The sequence below is a fragment of the Oenanthe melanoleuca genome, chromosome 25, assembly GCF_029582105.1.
Source record: "Oenanthe melanoleuca isolate GR-GAL-2019-014 chromosome 25, OMel1.0, whole genome shotgun sequence".
Lineage (NCBI taxonomy): Eukaryota > Metazoa > Chordata > Aves > Passeriformes > Muscicapidae > Oenanthe > Oenanthe melanoleuca.
The window spans coordinates 8,315,439-8,336,343 of NC_079358.1; the positions used below are offsets into that span (position 1 = coordinate 8,315,439).

The following is a 20,905-nucleotide window of genomic DNA, read 5'->3' on the forward strand; positions in this document are numbered from 1 at the left end:
AAAAATCCAAAATTCCCCAAAAAATCCAAATATCCCAAAATCCCAAAAATATCCCCCAAAAATTCTCAAAAATTTCCACAAAATTCCCAAAAATTTCCCCAAAAAATCCCAAAAATATCCCCAAACATTCTCAAAAATTTCCCCAAAAATCCCAAAAATTCCCCAAAAATTCCCAAATTCCCCCCCAAAAAAATTCACTATAAATTCCACAAAATTCACAAAAATGACAAAAAATTTCCCCAAAATTGGCACAAATTCACCAAAAAAATCCCCCCAAAATTTCCCAAAAATGACAAAAAAATTTTCCCAAAATTGGCATAAAAATTCACCAAGAATTCCAAAGAAAATTCCCAAAAATTGCCCCCAAAATTTCCCCAAAAATGACAAAAAAATTTCCCCAAAATTCCCAAAAATTCCCCACAAAATTTCCCTAAAATTCCCAAAAATTGCCAAAAAAATTCACCAAAATCTCCCCAAAAATTTTCAAAATTCCCCCCAAATTTCCCCAAAATTACCACAAAAAATCCCCCCAAAAATTTCTCCTGAAATTCCCAAAAATTCCCCAAACAATTCCCAAAAAAAGTCCCCAAAAATTTTAAAAAAATTAAATTTTTATATCTCAAAAAATTCACCAAAATTACGAAAAAAAAAAAATTCCCCAAAATGTTCCCAAAAAACTAAAAAAAAAAAAAAAAAAAAAGTCCAAAAAAATTCCCCAAAAATTAAAAAATAAAAAATTTCTCCAAAATTATTTTTTGGTAGATTTTGGAGAATTTTGGGGAAAATTTTGGGGAAATTTTGGGGAATTTTTGGGGTTTTTTGGGGAGATTTTTAGGGAAGTTTTTTGGAATTTTGGGGAATTTTTGGAGAAATTTTGGGGAATTTTTGGGGGGATTTTTAGGGAATATTTTTGAAATTTTTGGGAAAATTTTGGGGAATTTTTGGGGGGATTTTTAGGGATTTTTTAGGGAATTTTTGTGGAATTTTGGGGTTCATGGGGGAGAAATTTTGATGAATTTTTTGATAATTTTAGGGGAAATTTGGTGAATTTTTTTGTGAATTTTTGGGGAATTTTGTGAATTTTTTTTTTTTTTTTTTTTGGGGAATATTTTTGGGGAAAAAATTTTGGGGAATTTGGGTGAGAAAACTGGAATTTGAGTGATTTTTTTTTTTTTTCTTCCAAATTTTTTGGGGGGATCTTTTTGGGAATTCCCAATTTTTTTTTTTTTTTTTTTTTTTTTCGGGAATTCCCAAATTTTTCCTAAATTTTTTTTTTTTCCTTTTTTTTCCAGATTTGACCCCAAAATCAGCCCTGGGGACCCCCCAGGGACCCCCCAAAATGAACCAGGGGGAGGGGGGAGCCCCTGCGGTAAGAGCCGAAATTATGGGATGGAACCGGAAATTATGGGATGGGAGCGGAAATTATGGGATGGAGACGGAAATTATGGGATGGAGACTGAAATTATGGGATGGAGACGGAAATTATGGGATGGAGACGGAAATTATGGGATGGGAGCTGAAATTATGGGATGGAGATGGAAATTATGGGATGGAGACGGAAATTATGGGATGGAACTGAAATTATGGGATGGGGACGGAAATTATGGGATGGGGATGGAAATTATGGGATGGGAACGGAAATTATGGGATGGAAACGGAAATTATGGGATGGAGACTGAAATTATGGGATGGGGATGGAAATTATGGGATGGGGACGGAAATTATGGGATGGGAGAACTGAAATTATGGGATGGGGATGGAAATTATGGGATGGGGACGGAAATTATGGGATGGAGACGGAAATTATGGGATGGGGACGGAAATTATGGGATGGAGACCTGAAATTATGGGATGGGGATGGAAATTATGGGATGGGGATGGAAATTATGGGATGGAGACCTGAAATTATGGGATGGGGATGGAAATTATGGGATGGGAACTGAAATTATGGGATGGAACTGAAATTATGGGATGGGGATGGAAATTATGGGATGGGGACGGAAATTATGGGATGGGGACAGAAATTATGGGATGGGGATGGAAATTATGGGATGGGGACGGAAATTATGGGATGGGGACGGAAATTATGGGATGGGGACGGAAATTATGGGATGGAGACTTGAAATTATGGGATGGGGATGGAAATTATGGGATGGAGACGGAAATTATGGGATGGGATCTGAAATTATGGGATGGAACCTGAAATTATGGGATGGGAACGGAAATTATGGGATGGAGACGGAAATTATGGGATGGGGATGGAAATTATGGGATGGGGATGGATATTATGGGATGGAGACCTGAAATTATGGGATGGGGACGGAAATTATGGGATGGGGACTGAAATTATGGATGGGGATGGAAATTATGGGATGGGATCTACAGATTTTGGGGTGGGACCCCCAAAATTTTTGGGATGGGACCCCAAATTCTTGCTTGGGATCTCCAAATATGGGATGGGAGCCCCAAAATCTGGAATGGGAACCCCAAATTTTGGGATGGGAACCCCAAATTCCAGGGGTAGGAGCCCCAAAATTTCAGGGTGGGATCTTCCAAACCCCTCCAGGACCCCCCAAAATTTCCCCCAAAATTCCCCCACCCCCCCTGACCGCCCCTCCCCCCCAGCTCTCTCTCCTGGGGGAGCCCCCCAAGAAGCTGCAGCTGCCCCTGAGCCCCTTCCTGAACCTGAACCTGAACCTGAACCTGAACTTGAACCAGAACCGGGGCCAGAGTGAGTCATTCTTTAATTAATTCAGTTTTTAATTAAAAATTCTCTTCTTTAATTGAAAATTCTCTACTTAAAAATTCTCTGCTTAAAAATTCCCTTCTCTAGTTAAACATTCTCTTCTTTAATTGAAAATTCTCTATTTGTTTTTAATTAAAAATTCCCTTTTTCTAAATTAAAAATTCTCTTCTTGAAATGAAAATTCCCTTCTTTAATTCACTTCTTAATTAAAAATCTCTTCTTTAAATAAAAATTCTCTAATTAAAAATTCCCTTTTTGAAGTTAAAATTCACTTCATTAATTAAAAATTCTCTTAATTAAAATTCTCTTTTTAGTTAAAAATCCCCTTCTTTAATTAAACATTCTGTTCTTTAATTGAAAATTCTATAATTAAAAATTTTCTTCTTTAATTAAAATTCACTTCTTTAATTAAAAATTCTATAATTAAAAATTCTATAATTAAAAATTCCCTTCTTTAAATAAAATTCCCTTAAATTAAAAAATCTCTTCTTTAATTAAAAATTCTCTTCTTTAATTAAAATTCACTAATTAAAAATTCTCTTTTTTAATTAAAAATTCACTTTTTAAATTAAAAATTCTCTTAATTAAAAATTCTCTTTTTAATTAAAAATTCCCTTTAAGGAAATATTCCCTTCTTAATTGAAAATTCTCTTTTTTAATTAAAAATTCCCTTCTTTGATTAAACATTCCCTTTTTTAAATTAAAATTAACTTCTTTAATTAAAAATTCTCTAATTTAAAAGTATTTTTTAAATTAAATATTCTCTTCTTTAATTAAAGATTTTTATTTTCTTTATTTGAAAATTTCCCCTCTTAAAAATTTCTTTTAATTCTCTTTTTTTATTTCAATTTTTTAATGAATAATCTTTTCTTTTTTTTTTTTTTTTTCTTTTTTTTTTTTTTTTTAATTTAAATTTCCCCCAATTTTTTGGGGTAAATTTCACATTTTTTTAACTCACCCAAATTTTTTTATTTTTTTTCAGGAAAAGGTTTTAGGGTCAAACCAGGAGTTTTGGGGCCCCCCAGGATCCCCCCCAGTGACCCCCTGGAGTTCCCCCAGGTGAGAAATTGGGGAGAAAATCCCAAATTTTGGGAAAATTTGTGAAAAATTCCAATTTTGGGCTGAAATTTGGAAATTTTGGGGAATTTTGAGATCAAAATTTGAGATTTTGGGGAAATCTGGGTGAAAATTGAGAAATTTTGGGGTGAAATTTGGAATTTTTGAGGTGAAAATTGGAAATTTTAGGTTGAAAATTTGAGATTTTGGGGAATTTTGGGCGGAAAATTGGAATTTTTTGGGGAATTTTGGGATGAGAATTGGAGATTTTCGGGAAATTTGGGGCAAAAATTGGGGAATTTTGGGGTGAAATTGGAAGTTTTGGGGTGAAAATTGGAATTTTTAGGGGGTATTTTGGGATGAAAATTTGAGATTTTAAGGAAATTTGGGTGAAAATTGGAGAATTTTGAAGGTGAAAATTAGAAATTTTGGGGTGAAAAACTCAGATTTTGGATAATTTTGGGGTGAAATTGGAGATTTTGGGGTGAAATTTGGAGTTTTGGGATGAAAAATTAAGATTTTGGAAGAAAACCACCCAAATCTTTATTTTTTATAGAAATTGGAGGGAAAAAAAAAAACCCAAAATTTTTATTTTTTTAGAGGGAAAAAACCCCAAAAATCTCAATTTTTAATAGAAATTAGAGAAATAAAAAATCTCCAAAATCTCAATTTTTAATAAAAAATTGGAGGAAGAAAAAGCCAAAATTCCTTTTTTTTTTTAGGCGAAAAAACCCAAAATCTCCAAATTTTTACAGAAATTAAATTAAAAAATCCCAAATTTTCAATTTTTTGGGAATTTTTGGGTTCTGACCCCCCCAAATTTTCTTTTTTCAGGATTTGGGCTCCAGGATTTTCCCCCAACCCAACCTGGGGAGTTTCAGGCACCAGGTAAAAAATTGAATTTTTAAATTTTTTTGGAGAAAAAGTATTAAATTTTTTGGTTTTTTGGAGGTAAAAAATTAATTTTTTTCTTTTTGGGGGGTAAAAAATGTAAAGTTTTTAATTTTTTAGTGGTAAAAACTTAATTTTTTTTTTTTTTGGGGGGTAAAAAAATTAATTTTTTTTTTTTGGGGGGATAAAAAATGTAAATTATTTAATTTTGGGGAGAAAAAAATTCTAAATTTTTGGGGAAGAAAAAAAAAATTTTTTACTTAATTTTAAAGGAAAAAATATCCGAATTTTTTGGGAAAAAATTATTTTAAAAAAACTGTATTTTTTTAAATTTTTGGGGAGAAAAATATTTTTATTTTAAATAATTTTTTTAAAATTATTTTTTTTCAGGTTTCTTCCATCTGCCCAGGGCTGGACGGTGGTGGGGGGTTGAAAATTCTAAATTTTTAAGTTTTTGGTGGAAAAAAATCTGAATTTTTTTGTATTTTTGGGGAAAAAAAAATGGTTTTTGGGGGGAAATAAATTGAATTTTTTTTTTTGTTTTGTGGGAAAAAAAATCTGAATTTTGGGGGGAAATAAATTGAATTTTTTTTTGGTTTTTTGGGAAAAAAATCCGGATTTTTTTTGTTTTTTGGTGAAATAAAATCAGATTTTTTTAGGGAAAAAAATGGATTTTGATTAAATTTTTTTAAAAATTTTTTTTTTCAGGTTTCTTCCTCCTGCCCAGGGCTGGACAGGGGGGGTTTGGCCCCCCCAGCCCCCCCTTTATTCTCAGGCTCCCCCAGTTCCTGTTTCAGCAGCGGCCTCAGGGCAGGGCTGAGGCAGAGCCAGCTCAGCAAGGTCAGAACAAAAACATCCCAAAAATATCCCAAAAATATCCAAAATTGTAGAAAATGATCCAAAAAATGATTCAAAATCAGCCAAAATTATAAAAAAAAATTTTTTTAAATTTTTTTTTTTTTCTCCCCAGACCATCTCCATCCCCCCGAGCTCCGACTCCATCCTGCCCTTGGCGCCTCCAAATCCTCACTTGAAGGTACCAAAAAAAACCTAAAAACTCCCAAAAAATAAAAAAAAACAAAAGAATTTTTTTTAAAAAATCCCCCCAAAAATAAAAAATAAAACCCAACAAACAATCCCAAAAAAATCCCCAAAGAATTCCAACAAAATCCCCCCAAAAAAAAAATCCCGAAAAAAAATCCAAAATAAAATCCCAAAAAACATCTGAAAAAATCCCAGAAATCTCAAAAAGTCATTAAAAAATCCCAAAAAACCCCAACAAAATTTAAAAAAAATCTCCCAAAAAACCCCAGAAAAACACCCAAAAATCCCAAAAAAATAAAAAAAAAATCCCAAAAAATAATAAATATCCCAAAGACCCCCTAAAAATCCCCAAAAAAATCTCCAAAAACACCCAAGAAAATCCCAAAAAATAAAAAAATCCAAAAAAATTTTTAAAATCCAAAATAAAATCCAAAAAAATCCCCAAAAATTGTTTAAAAAAAATGCAAAAAATTCCAAAAAAATACCCAAAAAATCTCCTTAAAATCCTCTTAAATATCCCCTAAAAATCTCCTTAAAATCCCCCTAAGACCTAAAAAAATCCCTTAAAAATAAAAAAAAAAATCCCCTTAAAAATTCCTAAAAATTCTCTTAAAAATCCCTTAAAACCCCTTAAAAAAATCCCTAAAAAAATCCTAAAAAAATCTCTAAAACTCACAAAAAAACCCAAGAAATCCCCCAAATTCTTTTATTCTTTTTTAAATATTTTGTATTTGTTAATTTTATTTTTTTTCTCCCCAGACCATCTCCATCCCCCCGAGCTCTGACTCCATCCTGCCCTTGGCGCCTCCAAATCCTCACTTGAAGGTAACAAAAAACCCCAAAAAAATCCCCAAAACATCCAAATAAAATCCCAAAAAAACCCCCAAAAATCCCCCAAAAAATCCAAAAAATATCCAAAAAACATCCCCAAAAAATCCAATATAAAATCCAGAAAAACATCAAAAAAATCCCAAAGAATCAAAAAAAAAAAAAACCAAACCAAAAAATCCAAACAAAAAACGCCAAAAAAATCCCCATAAAATCTTGAAAAAACCCAAAAAAATCCCTAAAAAAACGCAAAAAAATCCCAAAAAAAGCCCCAAAAATCCCATTAAAATCCCCCCAAAATCCCCAAAAAAATCCCAAAAACCCCCCCAAAATAAAAAAAAAATCCAAAATAAAATCCCAAAAAACATCCAAACAAATCCAAAATATCCCAAAAAATCATAAAAAAATCCCAAAAAAGCCCCAACAAAATCCCAAAAAAATCCCCCAAAAAAATCTCAAAAAATAAAAAACAAAAATCCCAAATAAAATCCTTAAAAAAATCCCAGAGAACCACAAAAAATACCCCATAAAATCCAAAAAAAAAACCCCAAGAAAGCCAAAAAAATCCCCAAAAAATCTTGAAAAAACCCAAAAAAATTTCCTTAAAATCCACAAAAAAGCAAAAAACCACAAAAAAAATCCCCAAAAAATAGCAAAAAATCCCCAAAATCAAAAAAAAAATCCCATGAAAAACCCAAAAAAAATAAAGAAAATCCCCCAAAAACTAAAAAAAATCCCAAGGAATCCCCAAAAAAATCCCAAAAAACACCCAAATAAATCCCAAAAAATAAAAAAAATTTAAAAAAAAAACCCAAAAAATGCTGAAAAAATCCCCCAAAAAAACCCCCAAAAATCCAAAAAAATCCCAAAAAATCCCAAAGTCCCAAAAAAATCCCAAAAAATCCCCAAAAAATGAAAAATTGAAAATTTAATTTTTTTTTTATTTTTCAGACTCCCCTGGGGGGGCACAAACGAGGATTTTCTCACCTGCTGCCGTCGCCCGAGCCCAGCCCCGAGGGTTGTTACGTGGGGCAGCATTCCCAGGGTTTGGGGGGGCACTATGCTGATTCCTACCTGAAGAGGAAAAGGATATTTTAGGGGAAAAAAAAAAGCACAAAAAAATCCCAAAAATTAAAAAAAAAATCCTCAAAATGGCAGAAAAAATCTGAAAAAAATCGGGGAAAAATTCGTTTAAAAAAGCCCAAAAATCGCAGAAAAATTCCTCAAAAAATCACAAAAAAAATCCCCCAAAATTTGAAAATATTCCCCAGAAGGGCAGAAAAAGCCCCAAACTGGGGAAAAATTTGTTAAAAAAAGCCCAAAAAATGCAGAAAAATTCCCAAAAAAATCCCAAAAAAATTAAAAAGAAGATCCCCAAAAGGGCAGAAAACACCCCAAAAAAATTGGGGGAAAAAATTGGGAAAAGTTGTTTAAAAATCGTCCAAAAAAGGTGAAAAACCCCAGAAAAAATCCCCAAAAAATCCCAAAAAATTTAAAAAAAAAGATCCCTGGAAGGGCAGAAAAACAAAAAACTAAAAATTGGGGGAAAAAATTGGGAAAAATCGTAAAAAAGTACAACCAAAAAACGTAGAAAAATCCTGAAAAAATCACCAAAAAATCCCCAAAATTTAAAAAAAAAATTCCCCAGAAGGGCAGAAAAACCTCCAAAAATGGGGGAAAAAAAATCAGGAAAAATTGTTTAAAAAGCACCCAAAAAACACAGAAATATTGCCCAAAAAATCACCAAAAAATCCCAAAAATTAAAAAAAAAAATAGTCCACAACAGGGCAGGAAAAAACTGAAAAAAAAATGGGAAAAAATTGGGAAAAATCGTTTCAAAATTGCCCAGAAAAGGCAAAAACAACCAGAAAAATTCCTCAAAAAAACCCCAAAAAAATTTTAAAAAATCCCAAAACACTGTGGAAAAAACCCCCAAAATTTTGTGAAAAATCGTTTTTAAAATCCCCCCAAAAAAATTCGCAAAAAGAATCCCCGGAAAAGGTAGAAAAATTCGCAAAAAGTCACAAAATACCCCCCAAAAATAGGAAAAAAATCCACAAAAAACTGCCCCAAAAATCTCACAAAAAGGGAAAAGAATTGAAAGAAAATCCACAAAAAAATCCCTGAAAAAGGAAAAAAAATCTGCAAAAAAAGCAAAATATCCACAAAAAACACCCAAGAAATCGCAAAAAAATCCACCCAAAAATCCCCAAAATTGTAAAAAAATTCTCACAAAAAAAACCACCAAAAAATGCCCAAAATTCACAAAAAATTTTTTAAAAATCCCCAAAACTGCAAAAAAAAATCCACATATTTTTGTGATGTTTAAATTCCCTTTTCTGGGGTTTTTTTGGTTGAATTTTTGGGTTTTTTTCTTGGATTTTTAGGAAATTTTGGGGGGAATTTTTGTTGGATTTTTGGGGGTTTTTCTTGGAATTTTTTGGGGTTTTTTGTTGGATTTTGGAGGATTTTGATGGAATTTTGAGGGTTTTGGATGTTGGAGGATTTTGATGGAATTTTGAGGGTTTTTTTCTTGGATTTTTTTTTTGTTTTTTCAGGGTTTTTTGGGGATTTTGTTGAATTTTTCGGGACTTTTTGTTGAATTTTTGGGGAATTTTTGTTGGATTTTGGGGTATTTCAATTGGATTTTTTGGGGGTTTTTTGTTGAAATTTTTGGGGTTTTTTATTGAATTTTTTGGGGTTTTTTGTTGAATTTTTTTGGGAAGTTTTGTTGGATTTTTGGGGTATTTTAATTTGATTTCTTGGGGTTTTTTGTTGAATTTTTTGGGTTTTTTCTTGGATATTTTTTGGTTTTTGTTCAATTTTTGAGGTTTTTTTTGTTGAATTTTTGCGCTTTTTTTAATTTCTGGGGGATTTTTTCTTGAATTTTTTCTTGATTTTTTTTTTCGTTTTTAATTGAATTTTTTGCGATTTTTTTCTCTTTTTTTTTGAGGATTTTTAACATTTCCAACCTCACCCTTCTGAGGAAATTTCTTTTTAGATTTTTGGGGATTTTTTTGCTTTTTTCTTTTTTATTTTTCACAATTTTTACCCCCCACAAATTGAAGGATTTGGGGCAAAACTTTAAACTCAAACCTCAAAAAACTTAAAAAATCAAATTTTTGGGATTTTTTTTTCTTTCTCCTCCTCCCCAAAGCAGATTTTGGGAGCCCCAAAAACCTCCCTGCCTTAACCTGCTGCTTTGGGGGAAAATTCCCTTTTTTCACCATTTTTGAGATTTTTTCCTCCCCTTTTTTTTGGGTTTTTTTCACCATTTTTGGGCATTTTCCCCCTTTTTTTTTATTTTTGTTTTTCCCCAATTTTTGAGATTTTTTTTAGCACAATCTCCCTTTTATTTTTGGAATTTCCCCTTTTTGGGATCTCCAAATTTTTTGGGATTTTCTCCCTTTTCTTTTGGGGTCCAAATTTTTTAAACATTTCACTAGTTTGGGATCTTTGTGATTTTTTTTTTCCTTTTTGCTTTTTTTTTTGCTTTTTTCCCCTTTTTTTAACAACTTGGAGCCGTTGCTGTTTTTACACTTTGGGTTAAAATCTCCCTTTTTACTTTTTCCTTTTTTTTTTAATTTTAAACAACCAAATTTTCCTTTTTTTCTTCGTTTTTTTGGGGGGGATTTTGCAGGATTTGAGTTTTTATTCTTGTTTTTATTGTCTGGTTTTGCTGTAAAAAGGGGTTTTTGTGGGGGGCTGCGTCCCCCTCACCCCACATCTCCTCCCTTTCCCCTCCCCCCAAAAATAAAATTATATTTATATCACTGTCTTTATTTTTTGGGGTTTTTTTGGGGGGGTTATTTCGCTGCCGTTTTATTTTTCACTCAAAAAAAACCAAAACACCACGTGACCATTAAAGAACTCCCTTTTCTCCTTCCAAACCCGCGAAATTCCCAAAAATCTCAAATTTTTTCCCAAAATTTAAAGCGCGGTACAGGCCGCGCTCAGTTCCGGTCACGTGGTGCCAAAATGGCGGCGTCCATAGGGTGGGTAGCGTTAAAATGGCAGCGCCCGTATGGTCACGTGGTATCAAAATGGCTGCGCCGTACGGAACACGCGTTATTAAGATGGCGGCGCCCGTGTGGTCACGTGGTGTCAAAATGGCGGCGCCTGTATGGAACATGCGGTATTAAGATGGCGGCGCCCCTGTGGTCACGTGGTGTCAAAATGGCTGCGCCGTACGGAACCCGCGTTATTAAGATGGCGGCGCCCGTGTGGTCACGTGGTGTCAAAATGGCGGCGCCTGTATGGAACACGCGGTATTAAGATGGCGGCGCCCGTGTGGTCACGCGGTGTCAAAATGGCGGCGCCTGTATGGAACATGCGGTATTAAGATGGCGGCGCCCGTGTGGTCACGTGGTGTCAATCTGGCGGCGCATGCGCGCTGCGCTGTTTACCGTTGCTACGTGCGTCACGTGACTCCGATCACATGGCGCCCAACATGGCGGCGCCCAGGGCCGCGGCGAGCGGCGGCTCCGTGACGCGGCGGCTGCTCCGGAGCGTCTCCCGCCGCCTCAGCAGCGGCCGCGCCGCGCGGGAGGAGCCCGAGGCCGCCGTGTGGGTACCGGGGAGCGGGGGGGGGGACGGGAACCGGGGGGGGAAACGGGACCGGGGCGGGGAACGGGAGCGGTTCCCGGTGCTGACCTGGGTCTCTCCCGGTTTTCTGCCGGTTCTGACCCGGTTCTGTCCCAGGGTGAACGTTGTGTTCGTGGACCGCGAGGGGCGGCGTGTCCCGGTTCTGTCCCGGTTCCTTGCCGGTTCTGTCCCGGTGTTTGTCCCGTTTCTGACCCAGTTCTGTCCCGGTTCTGTCCCTGTGTTTGTCCCTGTGTTTGTCCCGGTGTTTGTCCCGGTTCTGACCCGGTTTTCTCCCGGTGTTTGTCCCGGTTCTGACCCGGTTCTGTCCCGGCTCTGTCCCGGTGTTTGTCCCGGTTTTCTCCCGGTTCTGACCCGGTTCTGTCCCGGTGTTTGTCCCGGTTTTCTCCCGGCTCTCTCCTGGTGTTTGTCCCAGTTTTCTCCCGGTTTTCTCCCGGTGTTTGTCCCGGTTCTGTCCCTGTGTTTGTCCCGGTGTTTGTCCCGGTTTTCTCCCGGTTCTGACCCGGTTCTGTCCCGGTGTTTGTCCCGGTTTTCTCCCGGTTCTGTCCCGGTGTTTGTCCCGGTTCTGACCCGGTTTTCTCCCGGTTCTGACCCGGTTCTGTCCCGGTTCTGTCCCTGTGTTTGTCCCGGTTCTGACCCGGTTTTCTCCCGGTTCTGACCCGGTTCTGTCCCGGTGTTTGTCCCGGTTCTGTCCCTGTGTTTGTCCCGGTTCTGTCCCGGTTTTCTCCCGGTTCTGTCCCGGTGTTTGTCCCGGTTCTGTCCCGGTTTTCTCCCGGTTCTGACCCGGTTTTCTCCCGGTTCTGACCCGGTGTTTGTCCCGGTTCTGTCCCGGTGTTTGTCCCGGTGTTTGTCGCGGTTTTCTCCCGGTTCTGTCCCGGTTTTCTCCCGGTTCTGTCCCGGTTTTCTCCCGGTTCTGACCCGGTTCCGTCCCGGTTCCCCCCAGGGTGAACGTTGTGTCCGTGGACCGCGAGGGGCGGCGGGTCCCGGTTCTGTCCCTGTGTTTGTCCCGGTTCTGTCCCGGTTCTGACCCGGTTCTGTCCCGGCTCTGTCCCGGTGTTTGTCCCGGTTTTCTCCCGGTTCTGACCCGGTTCTGTCCCGGTGTTTGTCCCGGTTTTCTCCCGGCTCTCTCCTGGTGTTTGTCCCAGTTTTCTCCCGGTTTTCTCCCGGTGTTTGTCCCGGTTCTGTCCCTGTGTTTGTCCCGGTGTTTGTCCCGGTTTTCTCCCGGTTCTGACCCGGTTCTGTCCCGGTTCTGTCCCTGTGTTTGTCCCGGTTCTGTCCCGGTTTTCTCCCGGTTCTGTCCCTGTGTTTGTCCCGGTTCTGTCCCGGTTTTCTCCCGGTTCTGTCCCGGTGTTTGTCCCTGTGTTTGTCCCTTTGTTTGTCCCGGTTCTGTCCCGGTTTTCTCCCGGTTCTGACCCGGTTCTGTCCCGGTTCCCCCCAGGGTGAACGTTGTGTTCGTGGACCGCGAGGGGCGGCGGGTCCCGGTTCTGTCCCGGTTTTCTCCCGGTTCTGACCCGGCTTTCTCCCGGTGTTTGTCCCGGTTCTGTCCCGGTTTTCTCCCGGTTCTGACCCGGTTTTCTCCCGGTTCCCCCCAGGGTGAACGTTGTGTTCGTGGACCGCGAGGGGCGGCGGGTCCCGGTTCGGGGCCGGGTCGGGGACAACGTGCTGAGCCTGGCACAGAAACACGGGCTGGAGCTGGAGGGTAACGGGAGAGAGAGAGCGGGAATAACGGGATGGCGGGATAACGGGATAACGGGAATGACGGGATAACGGGATAACGGGATGACAGGACAATGGGGATAACGGGAATAACGGGATAACGGGAATGGGATAACGGGAATAACGGGATAATGGGATAACAGGAATGGGAATAACGCGATAACGGGGATAACGGGAATAACGGGGATAATGGGAGTGACGGGATAACGGGGATAACGGGGATAACGGGAATAATGGGGATAACGGGATAACGGGGATAACGGGATATGACGGGAATGACGGAATAACGGAGATAACGGGAATGACGGGATAACGGGGATAACGGGAATGACGGGAATAACGGGAATGACGGGATAACGGGAATAACGGGGATAAAATGGGGATAACGGGATAATGGGAATGGGGAATAACGGGATAATGGGATAATGGGGGTAATGGAAATGGAATCAGAACAGGAAATGGGAATTATGGGAATAATGGGAATGGGAATGAGGAATGGGGAATGGGATTGGGAATAATAGGATAATGGGAATGAGAATTGGGAATGGGAATAATGGGGATAATGGGATGATGGGATAACGGGATAATGGGGATAATGGGAATGGGAATAATGGGGATAATGGGGATAATGGGATTATGGGATAATGGGATAATGGGGGTAATGGAAATGGAATCAGAACAGGAAATGGGAATTATGGGAATAATGGGAGTGGGAATGAGGAATGGAATAATGGGAATAATGGGAATAACAGGAATAACGGGATAATTGAGAATGGAGATGGGGAATGGGAATGGGGAATGGGAATGGGGAGGAGAATGGATAATGGAAATAATGGGAATGGGAATAATGGGGATAGTGGGGATAAGGGCAATGGTGAATGAATAATGGGAATAAATGGGAATGGGACTGGGAATGGGAATGGGGACAGGAACAGGAGTGGGAATGGGAACAGGAGTGGGATTAATGGGAATTGAATGGGAATGGGGATAATGGGAATGGGAATGGAATGGAATGGGAGATGGGAATGGGGGTAGGAATGGAGATTGGGGATTGGATAATGGGAATAATGGGGATAATGAAAAATTTGGGATAATAATGAATAACGGGAATAATGGGAATTGAATGGGGAATGGGGTTTGGATAATGAGAATGATGGGAATAACTGGAACGGGCATGGGGACGGGGATGGGAATCCCGACATTCCCGTGGCTATCGCGACATTCCCGTGGCTATCCCGACATCCCCGTGGCTATCGCGATATTCCCGTGCCTATCGCGATATTCCTGTGGCTATCGCGATATTCCCGTGCCTATCGCGACATTCCCGTGCCTATCGCGATATCCCCCCCAGGTGCCTGCGAGGCCTCCCTGGCCTGCTCCACCTGCCACGTTTACATCAGCGAGCCGCACCTGGGCCGGCTGCCGGCGCCCGAGGAGCGGTAACGGCACCGGGGGGGACCCCAAAAACATCCCAAAAATCAGCCCTGGGAACCCCAAAACAGCCCTGGGAACCCAAAATCAGCCCTGGGAACCCCAAAAACAGCCCTGGGAACCCAAAATCTGCCCTGGGACCCCAAAATCCACCCTGGGACCCCAAAAATCAGCCCTGGGAACACAAAATCAGCCTGGGAACCCAAAATCCACCCTGGGACCCCAAAAATCAGCCCCAAAATCAGCCCTGGGAACCCAAAAATCAGCCCTGGGAACACAAAATCTGCGCTGGGGACCCCAAAATCTCCTTGGGACCCCAAAAATCAGCCCCAAAATCAGCCCTGGGAACCCAAAAATCAGCCCTGGGAACACAAAATCTGCGCTGGGGACCCCAAAATCCTCCTTGGGACCCCAAAAATCAGCCCCAAAATCAGCCCTGGGAACCCAAAAACAGCCCTGGGAACACAAAATCTGCCCCTGGGAACCCAAAATCTGCCCCTGGGAACCCAAAAACATCCCCAGAATTATCCCTGGGGACCCCAAAATATCCCCTGTGGACACCAAAATCTGCCCCAAAATCTGCCCCTGGGAACCCTGACATCACCCCTGGGAACCCCAAAATTATCCCCTGGGGACACCAAAATCTGCCCTGAGAACCCCAAAATCCGCCCCAAAATCTGCCTGGGAACCCAAAATCTGCCTGGGAACCCCAAAATCAGCCCCAAAATCATCCCTAAAATCATCCTGGGGACACCAGAATCAGCCGTGGGACCCCAAAATCATCCCCTGGGACCCAAAATAATCCCCAAAATCTGCCCTGGGAACCCAAAATCAGCCCCAGAGCCCAGGGGGGCCCCCCAAAAATCCCTCCTTGGACCCCCCCAGACCCCTCCTGGTGCCCCCAAATCCCTCCCTGGTGCCTTGAGAAGCCCCCAGATCCCCCAAAACCCCCTCCCAGAGCCCCAGGGACCCCCCAGAAATCCCCCAAAATCCCTCCTTGGACCCCCCAGACCCCCCCAAACCCCCTCCCCACGCCCTGGGGGACCCCCAAACCCCCTCCAAATGCCCCTGGGACCCCCCAAAATCCCTCCTTGGACCCCCCAGACCCCCCCAAACCCCCTCCCCAGTACCTGGGACCCCCCAAACCCACTGCCCAGACCCCCCCATCCCCCTCCCCACCCCCCTATCCCCATTCCCTACTCCCCCATCCCCCTCCCCATTCCCTGGGGAAGCCCCAAAATCCTTCCTTGGATCCCCCATCCCCCTCCCCACGCCCTGGGGGACCCCCCAAACCCCCTCCCAGTGCCCCCAGACCCTCCCAGTGCCCCAGGGACCCCCCAAAATCCCTCCCCATGCCCTGGGGGATCCCAAACCGCCTCCCTCACCCCCCCCATCCCCCTCCTGATACCCCAGGGACCCCCCAAAATCCCTCCCCAAACCCCCCCATCCCCCTCCCCACGCCCTGGGGACCCCCCATCCCCCCTCCCAGTGCCCCAGGGACCCCCCAAAATCCCTCCTTGGACCCCCCAGACCCCCCCAAACCCCCTCCCCAGTACCTGGGGGACCCCCAAACCCACTGCCCAGACCCCCCCATCCCCCTCCCCACGTCCTGGGGGAACCCGCATCCCCCCTCCCAATGCCCTGGGGACCCCCCAAAATTCCTCCTTGGATCCCCCATCCCCCTCCCCACGCCCTGTAGGACCCCCGAACCCCCTCCCCCACCTCCCCATCCCCCTCCCCACGTCCTGGGGACCCCCCAAACCCCCTCCCCACCCCCCAAATCCCCTCCCCCGCAGGGAGGAGGACCTGCTGGACCAGGCGCCGCTGCTGCAGGAGAATTCCCGCCTGGGCTGCCAGGTCCTGCTGAGCCCCGCCCTGGAGGGCGCCGAGATCGCCCTGCCCCGGGTCAGCCGCAACTTCTACGTGGACGGACACGTGCCCAGACCCCACTGACACCCCCAAAATAGCGAATAAAAATAACAAAAAAAAGTAAAAAAAAATAAAGAAAAAATTAAAAAAAAAAATTAAAAAAAAAAAATCGCATTTTCTGTCTCAAATGGCAAAAAAAAAGTGGTTTTTTTGTTGTTTTTTCACCTTGAAAAATGATGGGTTTTTATACCTAAAATTAAAAATAAATTAAAAAAATGTATATATAATATATATATATATATAATATATAATATATAATATATAATATATAATATATAATATATAATATATAATATATAATATATAATATATAATATATAATATATAATATATAATATATATATACACATATATACACACACATATATATATATGTGTATATATATATATATGTGAGTGTATATATGTGTATATAAATAAAAATAAAAATTAAAAATAAAAGTTAAATGGATAAAATAAATAATCCCCACAACCTCACACTCAAATTTTGGGTGCCCAAACCTCACTGACACCCCCAGAATAGCGAGTAAAAATTAAAAAAAAATAAAAAATAAAAAATAAAAAAATTTAAAAAAAATTAAAAAAAAAAAATCGCATTTTCTGTCTCAAATGGCAAAAAAAAAGTGTTTTTTTGTTGTTTTTTTCACCTTGAAAAATGATGGGTTTTTATCCCTAAAATTAAAAATAAATTAAAAAAATGTATATATAATATATATATATATATATATAATATATAATATATAATATATATATATACACACATATATACACACACACATATATATATATATATATATATATACACACACACATATATATATATGTATATATATATACATATATATATGTATATGTGTATATATATATGTGTGTGTATATATATATATAAATAAAAATAAAAATTTAAAAATAAAAGTTAAATGGATAAAATAAATAATCCCCACAACCTCACACTCAAATTTTGGGTGCCCAAACCCCACTGACACCCCCGGAATAGCGAGTAAAAATTTAAAAAAAAATAAAAAATAAAAAATAAAAAAATTTAAAAAAAATTAAAAAAAAAAAAAATCGCGTTTTCTGTCTCAAATGGCAAAAAAAAGTGGTTTTTTGTTGTCGTTTTTGTTGTTTTTTTGTTTTTTGTTGTTGTTGTTTTTTCACCTCGAAAAGTGTTGGGTTTTTATCCCTAAAATTAAAAATCGATTTTAAAAATAATTTTATATATGTGTATATATATATATATATATATACACACATATATACATATGTATATATATATATATATATACATATGTGTGTATATATATATATATATATATATGTATATGTGTATATATATATGTGTGTGTATATATATATATAAATAAAAATAAAAATTAAAAATAAAAGTTAAATGGATAAAATACATAATTCCCACAACCTCACACTCAAATTTTGGGTGCCCAAACCTCACTGACACCCCCAAAAATAAAATAAAAATAAAAATAAAAAATAAATTTAAAAATATAAATAAAAAAATATCGTTTTCTGTCTCAAATGGCAAAAAAAAATTGTTTTTTTTGTTGTTTTTTTCACCTTGAAAAACGATGGTTTTTTATCCCTAAAATTAAAATAAATTAAAAAAAATTTATATATAAATATAAATATAAATATAAATATAAATATAAATATAAATATAAATATAAATATAAATATAAAATTTTTTACGGATTTTTTTTTTAATTAATAAATACACATATAAATTTTTTTTTTTATTATTTTTTTTTTTATTTTTTATTTTTTCTCCGGTGTTCCCAGCGGGATCCCCCAGTCCCTGCCCCTCCCCTGACCACGGAAAAAATTTTATTTTTTGAGTCCATTTTGATTTAATTTTTTTTTATTTTTTAGGGGATTTTCCATTAATTTTTTTTTATTATTTTTTGAATATTTTTGATTGTTTTTTGCTTGGTTTTTTTGGATTTTTTTTGTGGTTTTTTTCCCGTTTTTAATGTGATTTTCACTGTAATATTTTTATTTTTCGAGTCCATTTTTTTGGGTTTTTTTACGGATTTTTTATTTTAATTAATAAATACACATATATATTTTTTTTTTTTAATTTTTATTTTTTATTTTTTATTTTTTCTCAGGTGTTCCCAGGGGGATCCCCCAGTCCCCGCCCCTCCCCCAGCCACAGAAATATTTTTATTTTTTATTTAATTTTTTAAATTTTTTTAGGGTATTTTCCATGAATTTTTTTTTATATATTTTTTGAATATTTTTGATTTTTTTTTTGGTTGTTTTTTTGGAGTTTTTTTGTGGTTTTTTTTCCCGTTTTTAATGTGATCTTCACTGTAATATTTTTATTTTTCGAGTCCATTTTTCCTTTTTGTTTTTTTTTTTCTTTTTTAAGGGATTTTCCATGAATTTTTTTTTATATATTTTTTGAATAGTTTTGGTTGTTTTTAGGAATTTTTTTGTGCTTTTTTTCCCATTTTTAATGTGATCTTCACTGTAATATTTTTATTTTTCGAGTCCATTTCTTCGAATTTTTTTTTTTAATTAATAAATACACATATAAATTTTTTTTTTTTTAATTTTATTTTTTATTTTTTATTTTTTCTCAGGTGTTCCCAGGGGGATCCCCCAGTCCCCGCCCCTCCCCCAGCCACAGAAATATTTTTATTTTTCGAGTCCATTTTGATTTAATTTTTTTTATTTCTTTAGGGGATTTTCCATGAATTTTTTTTATGTATTTTTTGAATATTTTTGATTGTTTTTAGGAATTTTTTTGTGCTTTTTTCCCCATTTTTAATGTGATCTTCACTGTAATATTTTTATTTTTCGAGTCCATTTCTTCGAATTTTTTTTTTAATTAATAAATACACATATAAATTTTTTTTTTATTATTTTATTTTTTATTTTTTATTTTTTCTCAGGTGTTCCCAGGGGGATGCCCCAGTCCCCGCCCCTCCCCCAGCCACGGAAATATTTTTATTTTTTATTTAATTTTTTTAAATTTTTTTAGGGGATTTTCCATGAATTTTCTTTTTATATTTTTTGAATATTTTTGATTGTTTTTTGCTTGTTTTTTTGGAGTTTTTTTGTGGTTTTTTTCCCGTTTTTAATGTGATTTTCACTGTAATATCTTCATTTTTCGAGGGTTTTTTTACGGATTTTTTTTTTAATTAATAAATACACATATAAATTTTTTTTTTTAAATTTTTTTATTTTATTTTTTATTTTTTCTCAGGTGTTCCCAGGGGGATCCCCCAGTCCCTGCCCCTCCCCCAGCCACGGAAATATTTTTATTTTTCGAGTCCATTTTGATTTAATTTTTTTTTATTTTTTTAGGGGATTTTCCATGAATTTTTTTTTTTATTTTTTAAATATTTTTGATTGTTTTTTGATTGTTTTTTTGGAGTTTTTTTGTGGTTTTTTTCCTGTTTTTAATGTGATTTTCACTGTAATATCTTCATTTTTCGAGGTTTTTTTACGGATTTTTTTTTTTTAATTAATAAATACACATATAAATTTTTTTTTTTTTTAATTTTTTTTTATTTTTTATTTTTTCTCCGGTGTTCCCAGGGGGATCCCCCAGTCCCCGCCCCTCCCCCAGCCACGGAAATATTTTTATTTTTGATTTTTTTTTTTTTCATTTTTTTAGGGGATTTTCCATGAATTTTTTTTATATTTTTATTTTTTGAGTCCATTTTGATTTAATTTTTTTTTTATTTTTTAGGGGATTTTTTTGAATGTATTTAGTCGGTTTTTTAGGAGTTTTTTTGGTGTTTTTTTCCCGTTTTTAATGTGATTTTCACTGTAATATTTTTATTTTTCGAGTCTTTTTTTTTTTTTTTTTTTTTTTTTTTAATTAATAAACACACATATAAATTTTTTTTTTATTATTTTATTTTTTATTTTTTATTTTTTCTCAGGTGTTCCCAGGGGGATCCCCCAGTCCCCGCCCCTCCGCCGACCACGGAAATATTTTTATTTTTCGAGTCCATTTTGATTTAATTTTTTTAAATTTTTTTAGGGGATTTTTCCATTAATTTTTTTTTATATTTTTTTTAATATTTTTGATTGTTTTTTGGTTGTTTTTTTGGAGTTTTTTTGTGGGTTTTTTTCCCATTTTTAATGTGATTTTTACTGTAATATCTTCATTTTTCGAGTTTTTTTTTTACGGATTTTTTTTTTTTTTTTAATAAATACACATATAAATTTTTTTTTTTTTAATTTTTTATTTTATTTTTTATTTTTTCTCCGGTGTTCCCAGGGGGATGCCCCAGTCCCCGCCCCTCCCCCGACCATGGAAATATTTTTATTTTTCGAGTCAAATTTTTGGTTTTTTACGGATTTTTTTTTTTAATTAACAAATACACATATAAATTTTTTTTTTTTTATTTTTTATTTTATTTTTTATTTTTTCTCCGGTGTTCCCAGGGGGATCCCCCAGTCCCTGCCCCTCCCCCAGCCACGGAAATATTTTTATTTTTCGAGTCCATTTTGATTTAATTTTTTTTTATTTTTTTAGGGGATTTTCCATGAATTTTTTTTTATATATTTTTTTAATATTTTTGAATATTTTTGGTTGTTTTTTTGGAGTTTTTTTGTGTTTTTTTTTTCCCGTTTTTAATGTGATTTTCACTGTAATATTTTTATTTTTCGAGTCCATTTTTCCTTTTT

At 37.3% G+C, this 20,905-nt stretch overlaps 2 protein-coding genes across 4 annotated transcripts; both read left to right on the forward strand.

Moving 5' to 3' along the window:
• Nucleotides 1-1,294: 1,294 nt before the first annotated feature.
• RAVER1 (ribonucleoprotein, PTB binding 1) lies at nt 1,295-8,594 on the forward strand. 3 transcript variants are annotated; one of them, XM_056510336.1, is made up of 8 exons: nt 1,295-1,369; nt 2,626-2,731; nt 3,729-3,805; nt 4,637-4,690; nt 5,402-5,533; nt 5,664-5,729; nt 6,497-6,562; nt 7,517-8,594. In XM_056510336.1, exons 1-8 carry the CDS (start codon nt 1,340-1,342, stop codon nt 7,661-7,663), a joined length of 678 nt encoding a protein of 225 aa, XP_056366311.1. In that variant the 5' UTR covers nt 1,295-1,339; the 3' UTR covers nt 7,664-8,594. The 3 variants fall into 3 exon arrangements, with proteins under 3 accessions (XP_056366311.1, XP_056366312.1, XP_056366313.1); XM_056510337.1 differs by lacking the exon at nt 6,497-6,562 and having other exon boundaries at nt 7,517-8,156; XM_056510338.1 differs by lacking the exon at nt 5,664-5,729 and having other exon boundaries at nt 1,296-1,369; nt 7,517-7,906.
• Nucleotides 8,595-10,981: 2,387 nt separating this feature from the next.
• On the forward strand, nt 10,982-16,375 carry FDX2 (ferredoxin 2). The gene is made up of 4 exons (XM_056510378.1): nt 10,982-11,131; nt 12,760-12,866; nt 14,235-14,322; nt 16,111-16,375. The coding sequence occupies exons 1-4, from the start codon at nt 11,004-11,006 to the stop codon at nt 16,265-16,267; spliced, it is 480 nt and encodes a 159-aa protein (XP_056366353.1). The 5' UTR covers nt 10,982-11,003; the 3' UTR covers nt 16,268-16,375.
• Nucleotides 16,376-20,905: the final 4,530 nt, after the last annotated feature.

Coding starts and splice junctions, on each gene's coding strand:
- FDX2 (XM_056510378.1), top strand. CDS start 11,004: ATGGCGCCCAACATGGCGGCGCCCAGGGCCGCGGCGAGCGGCGGCTCC. Junction 11,132..12,759: donor GAGGAGCCCGAGGCCGCCGT/GTGGGTACCGGG, acceptor GGTTCCCCCCAG/GGTGAACGTTGTGTTCGTGG. Junction 12,867..14,234: donor ACACGGGCTGGAGCTGGAGG/GTAACGGGAGAG, acceptor TATCCCCCCCAG/GTGCCTGCGAGGCCTCCCTG.
- RAVER1 (XM_056510336.1), top strand. CDS start 1,340: ATGAACCAGGGGGAGGGGGGAGCCCCTGCG. Junction 1,370..2,625: donor GGGAGGGGGGAGCCCCTGCG/GTAAGAGCCGAA, acceptor CCTCCCCCCCAG/CTCTCTCTCCTGGGGGAGCC. Junction 3,806..4,636: donor ACCCCCTGGAGTTCCCCCAG/GTGAGAAATTGG, acceptor TTCTTTTTTCAG/GATTTGGGCTCCAGGATTTT.